At 43.4% G+C, this 10,803-nt stretch overlaps 1 protein-coding gene across 2 annotated transcripts in view; it reads right to left on the bottom strand.

Annotated features, from left to right (window-relative positions):
* Positions 1–221: 221 nt before the first annotated feature.
* Positions 222–10,803, bottom strand: part of CARD19 (caspase recruitment domain family member 19) — a 28,657-nt gene continuing 18,075 nt past the window's right edge. For both annotated transcript variants that reach the window (XM_073574196.1, XM_073574194.1), the window contains exons 2-6: positions 7,790–7,932; positions 7,522–7,675; positions 6,447–6,506; positions 6,053–6,124; positions 222–4,785 (exon numbers count right to left, since the gene is read on the bottom strand). In XM_073574196.1, coding sequence (XP_073430297.1) covers positions 4,670–4,785; positions 6,053–6,124; positions 6,447–6,506; positions 7,522–7,675; positions 7,790–7,932 — 545 coding nt within the window. In that variant the 3' untranslated portion in view covers positions 222–4,669. The remainder of the gene's footprint in view (positions 4,786–6,052; positions 6,125–6,446; positions 6,507–7,521; positions 7,676–7,789; positions 7,933–10,803) is intronic.

Here is a 10,803-nt window from a genome sequence, read left to right as displayed (position 1 = left end):
TGTATATAGGGCAAATTGATGGGGCTGAAAACCCCTTTAAAGCGTTCATGCTACTGACCAGAACAAGGTCAATTATAGTGTTTAGGTTACTTTTCACTATCCTTGCACATAAAAAAAAAAAAAAAAAATTTTATAGAACTAAACTACATAATTCTTTGGATCTTCTCAGTTTAAGAAGATTTGGTGATGCTACCATAATAATAATAATAAAAATAAGACACTTTATTGAGCAAAGTTTTTAATATAGAAAAATAAAATATCAGCCACCGGCTCTAATAGGTGCAGTTCATATACAGTGGGTACGTGACAATATTTTGTACAACATCTTGCTTTACAGATTGGTATAAAATTCCACAAAAAAAATCACTGCAAGAGCTGAACAGTGATTTCAGCTCCAGCGCGCTGTGTACAGTGAGACAAGCTGCTTTGTGTCGAGCTGCATTAGAATAGAATCAGGTATCAACGGGACCGTTTGCTCCTTGGGAGGTGAAAGATGCTCTTATTACTCGATTGGATAAATGGGAGTGAAGAGCAGTAAATTAGTGGTTATTTGGCTGAATTCACACATCCATATAGGAGGCTGTTGAGGTCAATGGAGCTTGCACGATACTTGCCCGCCGAACAGTTCTCCTTCATCTCCCCCCGTACACGACTGCTCGGCTGAACGTTCATGTGTCTATAATGGAGAAAAAGCCACTGCCAGGATCCTTTGGCAGCAGCTACTCTCCCCCGAAAACAAAAACCGTAGACATTGAAATTCCAACAGGCCGGTCCTATTCTTCCCAATACCATCTATCGGGAGGCCCTTGTGCACATACGGTATTTTTCAGACCATAAGACGCACCCCAAATTTTAAGAAGGAATATAGGGGAAGAAAATTGAGTCAAATGGGGGTCCGTCTTACAGTCCGAATTCAGCTTACCAGGGAAAGGATCGGTATAGGTGGAGGATTGGTCACAGGGGTTGTTCGATGGTCCAGGCTGGTGCAGTGGCCTCTGGGAAAATCCCATCCCAGGCTGGTGTGGTGGCGGTGCTCTGTGTTGCGGTGGTGCTCTGTGGGGTGGGGGTGCGCTGTGTTGCAGCGGTGCTCTGTGTTGTGGTGGTGCTCTGTGGTGACTGCTCTTTGCTAGGGCAGAGCTCTGTGTTGTGGTGGTGCTCTGTGGTGACTGCTCTTTGCTAGGGCGGAGCTCTGTGGGGTGGTAGTGCTCTGTGTTGTGGAGGTGCTCTGTGCGGTGGCAGAGGTCTGTGTTGCGGCTGTGCGCTGTGTGGTGGCTGCGCTCTGTTACGGCAGTGCTCTGTGCGGTGGCAGAGATCTGTGTTCTGGCGGAGCTCTATGCTGGGGCAGTGCTCCGTGCTGGGGTGGCGGCTGCGCTCTGTGCTATGTGGGGGGCTCCGCCGGCATTTCTGCAAAGCCCAGAGGCCTCCGCAGCTCTGTTGCTTTGATGCGGTGGCGTCCGGGAAAACGGCCACCAGGTGCGGCACATGCTCAGATTCAGATCTCGGGACAAGGAAATTGTTAGGTTCTGTCCAATTTTAATGTTTTGTGTATGGGACCTTGCAATTCGGAGGTGTGGGGACAGCACAAGTTTAGAAGGGAATATGAAAGAGGTCCTCCTTTATATGTAAAAAAAAAAAAAAAAAAAATTATCATTCCTTAAAAATGTTTTTAGTGTTTTATGACCAAACAGAATCCCCCCACCTCCAAAAAAAACCAAAAAAAAAACGGCATTATGCACATCAAAAAAACAAAAACAAAAAACCACAAACCAAAAGGACATGAATGAAAACACGTATGTTGTGCACTATAGCTTTTAGGGTACTATATCTGTACAATGAAAATGCTGTTTTTGTGATTTTTTTTCGCTCTTTTGGCAGATTTTTTGGGGTCGTTTTCTTCTTGCTTTCACTATGCAGACCAAAAAGAAGCTGTATAAAAATACTATGAAAGAAGACTTCAGATGTCTTCGTTCCAACGGTGAAAACCACATTCTTTTTTGTATGCTCGACGAACTGTTGGAATGAACATTGTCGCTGATTGCATTAATGACCCCAACATATTGGGGAACTGTTAGCTACGCAGTTCAGTGACAATAATCGAAGTAACTTCTCTCTTCCGATATGTGGTACATATATATTAGAGTGGTTACCTTCCAAGCAAAGAAATTCCTCAGGCCAAAAAAAAAAAAGAAATCCCTGTACGGATAATCCTGCCTGATGACTTTTCTTGGTGCTCAATATATCTCACTCGTGAAACCGTAATACGGCAGTGTGAATTAAGCCCAAAGTACCTTCCTATATACACTATGAAGGGTGATGTGCACAGTGATCTGTAGCTAAAATCATTGGGATTTCAGAGAGAATCTGTACCATACAGTTCACCCGAGTACAAAGGTAAGAGGACACGGTCCGGCAGCAAAGCCGAAATCGCATGCACGGGCAGTGGCCATAAGAGATGAATACTGTCAAAATAACCGCGGGTCACCTGAGAGTTCAGAGCCGACAATGCTTGAATCTAATGTCCATCGATAATATGATATTATTCAATATTCCAATGCAAAAAAGACAAATACACTGGCCGGAGCGTATTATCCTGAGCTTACATATTGGGTGACTCTCGACTGTTTGCACAGAGGTCAGAGATGTAATGAATACAATGGCAATTGAAAAAAACAAACAAACAAGACCGACCAGAAAATACTGTAATTAAAACCTGTAACATAGATGGATTAATGGAAGAGTAATGGTTTCTCCATAAGGGACATATCAGCTGCAGATTTTCTGAGGTGAACATTCCCTACGAGTACATTCACATACAGAAAAAAAAAAAAATTCCACTGTAGATTTTGCCAAATTTGCATCAAAATCTGCAGGTTGAAATTCTGTTGACTTTAAAATGGGGTTGTCCAGGATTATTTTAATTTTTCTTGTTTACTATGGGCCTAAAAACCTATAGTTTCTAAATAGAGGCAACTACCTGTCTGTTTTACCAAGCGACAGCTCAGAACGGTCACGGACCGCTCCAGCCGTCAATTCAGCTGCTCCACGTCAACAGAGCAGCTCTTCCTCTTCTGGGCTGCTCTGTCGATGGGGCGTGACTGGTGATGTCATACTGATAGACAGCTGGCTCCCCACAGATAGGCAGCGGTGAGCCATCTGTCAATAACCATGATGTTTGCAGTCACTTCCCTTCGACTGAGCAGAAGAGAAGCCGCTTCTCTGTCAACGAGACGTCCATGAAAGATGCTGAATCCCGTGACCACTTTGTGCCAGCAGAGATCGACGCCAGCACAACAGATCGATAGAATTAACAGGCAGATAGTTGATCACTAAGGGCCATAGTAAAAAAAAAAAAAAATTAAATAGTCCTGGATAACTCCCTTTTTATTCACAGCATAGGTCAATTCCCAATGTGGGTTTTTTTCTGCAACGTGTGGATGAGAGTTGTTCTAATATCATCCACTTTGCTTTTTCTGTAATATGCTGCCGATTTTTCACCCGCAAATCTGGACTATAAAATGCCTAAAGCATTCATCCTAGGTGTATGTGCATCAAATGTGTCGCAGACATTTCTAGGACTGTCCCATTCTTCTGAATGAAACCTATATGCTTTCTACAGAAGGCACCTCCTCCTTATGGATCATGACTATAAATCCTTCCTACTTCTGTCTGGAGAGTTTAGGGTAGCACTCAAGAAATGTTTTTGCAATACCTATCAGGGAGTGGAGAGCTAGATATTATGTGCATTCAAACACTTATCAATTGCCGTCCTCTCCCGTTTCCAGCGCTGTTCCGGTCCTCTTCTGCACCACATAACGGCAGTTCTTAGTGCCCGGCTCTCTTTAAGGATTTATAGATTTACATTGAGAAAGCAACCTCCAATGTGAGTCTCATAGGTTTGAGACAGAGCGATTCCGGCCACATTGGAGACGCCGTCTGAGCTTGCAGGGTAGAACTGCAGTTACGCGAGAGACAGAAAGTACTAGAACAGCTGTTGGGAGCAGAAGAAGGCAATCTATGTAACAGATGTGGTGTCCACCTCTCTGACCTGCATCTATCTCCAAAATTGCCCAAACAATCCAACCGGTCCACCTGCACTCATAGAAAACCAAGTAGATAAACTGCTTATGTGATTAAGCTCAAAAGTAGTCTAAAATAACCTAAAGGAACCATAATCCCCAACAAGAGAAAAAAGAAAATATAGATTAAAATATTTCTAACATAAAACACATGCAATGCATGCAACAGACAGTATATTACGGTCAAGTGATAACCGTTTCATAAGTCCTAAAAAACAGGAAAACACTTTTTTAAAACTAAAGAAAAACCTGTTGAATGAGAAGACAAAGGAGCTTCTGAATACTTAAACGCGGGTTACGGAGTTTGACCCATCTCGAGCACGTTGGTGTTTTGTTCAGTAACGGTTCATGTACAGATAGAAGGTAATAACGGTTTGCATCGGCCTTTGGTCCACAATAAATCTTTGGACGGCAAGATTTTTGGAAAACTTCATACAAAATACTTGTCTTCCATAATATTCTTGCCTTTCCTTAACGTGGTGGAAGACGACCCCAGGACACCATGGACAGAGAAGAATCCTAATCTTTGGTAGATGTAAGCGTCGTGCACGGCAGATTGCTTCGAGTACATGGTCGCCTAGTGGTTGAGGTTTTCAGTGACTCAATGCTGTATCCTCCAGAAAAGAAATTAAGATGTTTCTGATGTGTCGCCCAAATCCAATAGCAGTAAAGCCAAACACTTTCTTGGCCGAGTCGGGCGACTTCACCTCTATAACGAAAAACATACACCAAAAGGATTGGTCCAAGTCGAGAATGAAAAATACACAGAAAAACAAACAAGCTGATATTTGAAAACTTGTACTTTTTTTCTTACAGTAATCTGAAGTGTAGCTTTATTAGATGGTACCTCTAAAAAAAAAAATAATCATCATTTTGCTGTTCTTGTCCCCCACAAGATAAAACGGCTTTTAGCGCGCAAACCAGTAGAATATCTCCAGGAGCTGTCCCTAGGCTCATGCGTCGTAACTCTCCATCCATCTTTTTGGCGAGGCATTTCTTTTTCATCCGCATCTTGCCCCCACCACAGTACTAGAACTTCCTTCTCCTACTTTCCAGCATGCATTGTACCTGCCACTGTCCTATGTCTTGCCTGCCACCAAAACTGAAATCCTGCCTGTGCTATTGTTGTACGCAGTTTGCCTTTCTGATCCTGGTCTCCTGTCTGTAAAAGATCTGCCCCCATCCTAAAATCCATTTTGGCATCTCAGCTTCCAGAGACAGGTTACACTTGACAAGAGGCAGTGAGCATGAGGATAGGCAGACCGGAGAAAAATAGTGGCCTGTACAATGAATGTGCAAAGTTAATCTAAAACTATGAATCCAGAGGTTGTCATAACAATAGAGAGGAAGAAAAATCGCTATAACTCCAACCATGAAATTTTAGTAAATCTGCTCTTCCTCCTAGAACTGTAGGAATACACCAACATCATGATTTTCCTTCCCTTAGGACATACAGTTCTGACATTATCAGACTACGTAAGCACTCCCTACCCAACTGCAGTGTCCGTGCACAACTGTTCAACGTGGACGGTGCAGAAGCTACTTGTCATTACGCGCACCTATAAAATGGACGAGGATAGTGAATGCTGAGTGGTTTTTCATGGGCACCTTAGTTCCATGTAGAAAATCACTCATGGACACTTGCACACTGACTACCGTGGGCCATTGTGGGGTCACCAAAAATTGGCTTTTACGAACCCAGCCACAGACTGGAGGAAAAGCAGAGTTCAGCACGACAATATTTCCATTCCATAGACAATGAATGGTGCGAATGTTGAACATGCCTCATCCAAGATGGAGCTCTGCAGAGCAACGTTCTTGGAAACCAGAGCCCCGATCTCTGTATCGCTGAGGGTCCCATCATCCAAACCCCCAGCGATCAATAATACCTATGGATTTGGGATATTAAGTGTGTACATGTTGCGCAGCATTACATGACCTCACAGCTGGGCTTTCTTAGATTTTTTGATTTTTACCTGAGTTATTGTAATACATTAATAATGCCAGTCCTGCTGCAACGCTGAAGCAAGCCAGGAAGAAGACGGGCCCTGCGAATGGAAAACAGGCGTAAGAAAATACCTCATGATAGATACAAGCATGTTGGGCGGGGGTGTACCTTTTAGGACCCCCACCATTACCAACAACAAGATTGGACTTGAATGAATCTAATAACATGGGATCAGCGTTTGATCATGTTTCTACGCCGAGTGCTCCTGGGGCTGTGATCATACTCCTGGATGCAGGGCATGGAGCAGGGACAATGGTTGTGTATGTCTGCAGGACAAGCACCACAGAACGAGAACCTCGGATCTAGATATCCTGCATTATATTCGTGTATACCAAGCACCGACTTTACCTGCTATAACTTACCGCGGTCATTGAGGATAGTTTTCTCCAGGTCAAGGCTGATTTCTAGGGGATCCGAGGTATCTGAGTTAACAAAAAGAATAACTAAATATGAGGAAAACGCACAATTCTGCAACAACTTTTCTTATAACTTTGCGGTGAGCCATCCCTCTGTTATTCCTCCAGGAAATATATTAATTCAATTGCCAATTAGTCATTAGCATTCTCCTTGTCAAAAGGGCACGTCTCTACAATATCTGACATCAGAAGTGATTGGACAGTGTCCGTGCCACAATGTCCAACCGCGTACAAACTGCATATCAGGGTCTGAGAAGGAATGAAGATTGCAGACGGAAACTTAGTGCAATTTTACTTTTAACTAAAAGTAACCATGAACATGTTTAAATCATTTTTTTTCTTTATGTAAAAGTTGTTCGTAACTTTTAAAAGGGGTATTCTAGCAGCAACTAGTGGAACTGAAATACCCCTTAAAATGTGTTGCCCAAAACTTGGTATCCCCTTCTTAAATGCTGTAATTCCCCATGTAAGATAGATAAAAAAAAAAAAAAGTATCCTCATCTCTTGCACTGGTGCCGTTGTTAGTGCTTGCGTGATAGTTATGCCACATGAGCAGGTTTGGACTGGCCCACCGGAGAACAAGAGAATCCTCCGGTGGGCCACCACCCTCTTATTTGAGCAGTACTTGGCACAATATACTTGAATCACTCTGTACAGAGAATGGCAGCTTCTTATTCATTTATCAATCTACCCAGTTCATCGTTATCTTCATTTGTGATTGAGGATAATGTCACATTTGCGTGTAGCTGAACAGTGGGGCCCTGAATGTGGTTACTGGTGGGCCCTTGGCACCTCAGTCCGACACTTCACGTGAATGTTGCAGCCGATCAGTGGGCGAAGTTTATCTTTTACACTGTGGACTACAGCAATTAATGTGACAATTTAGTCTTTTTGTTTCTTTCTAGAAGATCACTGCAATTGCGAACATCTGACACTTGATAATATCGGATATGGTGTCATGATGGCTACCTGGGCTTGCTGATTGATGGCAGTGGTGATGGAGCTGCTCGCTGTCACTTACTCAGGTTGTTTCTGCTGGGCAGGGTGGCGTACACCGCGTCTGCGTTGTTTTGGAGCGCCCTGTAGAACTCCTGACATTCTCGTTCCCCCTTTCTCTGTAGATGTATCAGTAGATCAGACAGTCGGGTGCGCAGAGGGGTTCGCACACTCCTAAACTATAAAGAGCCAGGTTTAAAGTCAGTCTGCTGAACCACCCATCCAACTCCAGTCTGATGACCAGAGAAGCAACAAGTTCCCCTTACACTGGCTACGCAGAATTCTTAGCTTACCTTTTCAGCTTCTTTATTGGACAGAACTTGAGGATAGACCCGATTTAGCTGCAAAATGATTTTGTCGACAACCCTTTCAGTCAAATTCTTGTTACTCTTCAGGTGCGCTACGTCCTGCAGGAGCCGCTCGGAGTAAGTGTGGTCTGAAAACAATGGGAACGAAATGGCAGAAGAGTAAGAGCGAGTCGTTATAATCTTGTAACACTGATGATCATCTCAAGAACCGTCACAGCGATGTGATAAAAAGTAGATTTGGTTGTCTAGATGCTACTCATCCATATAGGACCATGGGGGCTGGGGTGACATATAGTACTCTGTACACGTGCAGCCTGCATCCAAGCTGTGTCTAGTTGAGTAGGTGCATCCAAAATGTTTCAGTGGCTTTCCACTGCATTATTAGAAATAATGGTGGTGTGATAATTGAGCCACTTCGCGGCTGAAACATGTCAACGCGGTAGCTGTATGTCAACGCAGTCTTAAAGGTGTTGTTCACTACTGTAAATCTCTAGGTTCCTCCCGGTAAAATAATAACACTTTTGCTCACCTCCTGCTCTGGCTCTTCCAGGGCTCGTGTGACATTAGGTCATCCAATTAACAGTGGCTTTACTCTTCCCTCCTTCATACAAAGCCAGACATCCAGAGGAAGTGAGAGGGTAGCCGCAGCGCTCACTTCCCCCCCATGTCAATTTTGTCCATAGGAGAAGAGAGTGAAGCCAATGCTGATTGTTATGTGATGCAACCCCAGCAACTAATGTTATGCAATCCCCGGGAGGGCCAGTGCAAAGACCACTGGAATGGCGCCGGCATCGGATGGGAGTTTAAGTGTTATTATTTTCCTAGGGTGTCAGGGATTTTAATTTGTCAAAAGTCTTTCTTAATCTCACAAATCCGTGATATCACAGGCTGGGAAGGTTACGAGTACCACCCTCTGATCTTTGAAGCAAACAGCTCTCTGCTGCCCACCATTGTCCAGACAATTACATGATTGGCCGACAATCAACGGAGAAGGCCGTAGCCTTCGCATCACTAAGTCGGCTATGGGGAAAAGTCGTAGTTACTCACCGGTTAACGGTATTTTTCGGAGTCCATGACAGCACCACCTGATATACGGGTGCTGTCATGGACGACCGAATAAAGTCGTAGTTACTCACCGGTTAACGGTATTTTTCGGAGTCCATGACAGCACCACCTGATATACGGGTGCTGTCATGGACGACCGAATAAAGTCGTAGTTACTCACCGGTTAACGGTATTTTTCGGAGTCCATGACAGCACCCGTATATCAGGTGGTGCTGTCATGGACGACCGAATAAATAACGGTAAGCATACGGCATATACACCTCCGGATTCCAACACAGGGAATGTGTGTATACACCCCGGTACGGTCAACACTAACTTCACAATAACCTAAGACTATTCGTCGCCACGACTAATCTGTCTCGGTCGATTAGAGACTGTTTACGGTAGCTTACGCCTTTGAGGCAGAGTTTACAGAAGAGAAGGAACAGAACTATTACATTTTATAGTTAATCCAAAGGGAGGCAGTGTTTATGAAAAATATACTAAAGATTTTACAAGGGGGACAAAACAATACAGCATACACAGTTACATAAAATAAAAGGGAATAGGAGGAGAACTTACTACACCGATCGCAGAGACTAATGGATATGCAACTCTCTGCCCAAGCACATATCATAACTGGGATTGATCTATCTTTTATCACACCCTGAGTCCCACCTACACCCCCCCCCGTGATGACCTCACATAGGCCTGGTCGTGGGCTGGTCGCAGCCCTTCATCGTTTTAGGAAATCCAATTTATGCAATAATTCCTCATAGTGCGATCACAGAAGTTTGAGACTGATGTCATATTTTGTATCAGGATTTTATCTACGCTTAGAGACCAAACTTGGCCTAGCTGTTGGAGGTTATATGGGTCCTATGGATTTGGGGCCTTTTGGTGGGGGTTACAATTATGAGAAAATATGTGCATCTTTGCCTAGTTATCCTGGTGCTGAAAATGTACGTCTCATTAATATCGGATGGATAGAAATTCCAATATTCTATATTTTCTCCCGGAGACATACTGTCTGCTGATTTATTGTAACTGCAGTGACCATGGATATTTGAGAAGGGCATCAGATCTTCCTTTGATTCATTCAGATCCTAATAACTTTTCCCTGTCTCTCTCTCTGTGGACAATACACATCCTCGTCAGTCACCTGGGCATAAAGAGGAATCCTCGCATTTTTATTAATCTGCTTCACATCTATGTACACTGCAAATTACATAAAGGCAGCATGGAGTGCTAGCTCCTGTCTCCTCATGACAAATGGAAGAGGAAAGAAAAAAAAAAAAAAAAAAAAGAGAGGATGTGAGGGACCTCAAAGATTTTTAATATTTTCTATGACATGGGAGGAAACCTAGTGATTCAGAAGGGGTTGTCTGAGTAGTGGACAACCTCTTTAAGAGAAAAAACAATTGTCCAAAAAGTGTACAACTTTAACCCACAATGAACTGCAAATAAAAAAAATAAAGTATATAAAGTGAACAGCAGAGATGTAATGTGTGTAAAATTGCTTGTTGCAATATTTTTTTCCCCATAATCGACACACTTCAGTCTCTTTCAATCTTCCCATAGGAAAACCCACGTTTTCCGATATTTTGTCAGACAATCAAAACCCTTTTACGACACCCAGGAGACTCTCAGGAATCAATTAGCCGATGCCACATGCACTCAGGCAAGACAATTCCATTTGACAGTGATTGTGCTACAAATCTGTATTAAATACGGCAATTACCGATTCCTTTGTGGTGGCTTAGGAGATGTAGACAACGACATCTCTTCATGGTAACTCAAGCTCTTCTGGACTGTCGAAGGATTGAAGAGTTGTAAGAGCATAGATGTTTTATCCAATGTATCCCTGCCATCCATCCACCAGTACAGATGGGACAATTGTAGAGATTACTGGTGCGCTCACACGGCCAGCACCCTTGGGGTACATGCACACAACG

Source organism: Dendrobates tinctorius, unplaced genomic scaffold, assembly GCF_039654945.1.
Source record: "Dendrobates tinctorius isolate UK_male_01 unplaced genomic scaffold, ASM3965494v1 ptg000038l, whole genome shotgun sequence".
Classification (NCBI taxonomy): Eukaryota; Metazoa; Chordata; class Amphibia; order Anura; family Dendrobatidae; genus Dendrobates; species Dendrobates tinctorius.
The sequence above is the reverse complement of the archived record's forward strand: the minus strand, read 5'-3'. Positions and strand labels throughout refer to the sequence as shown.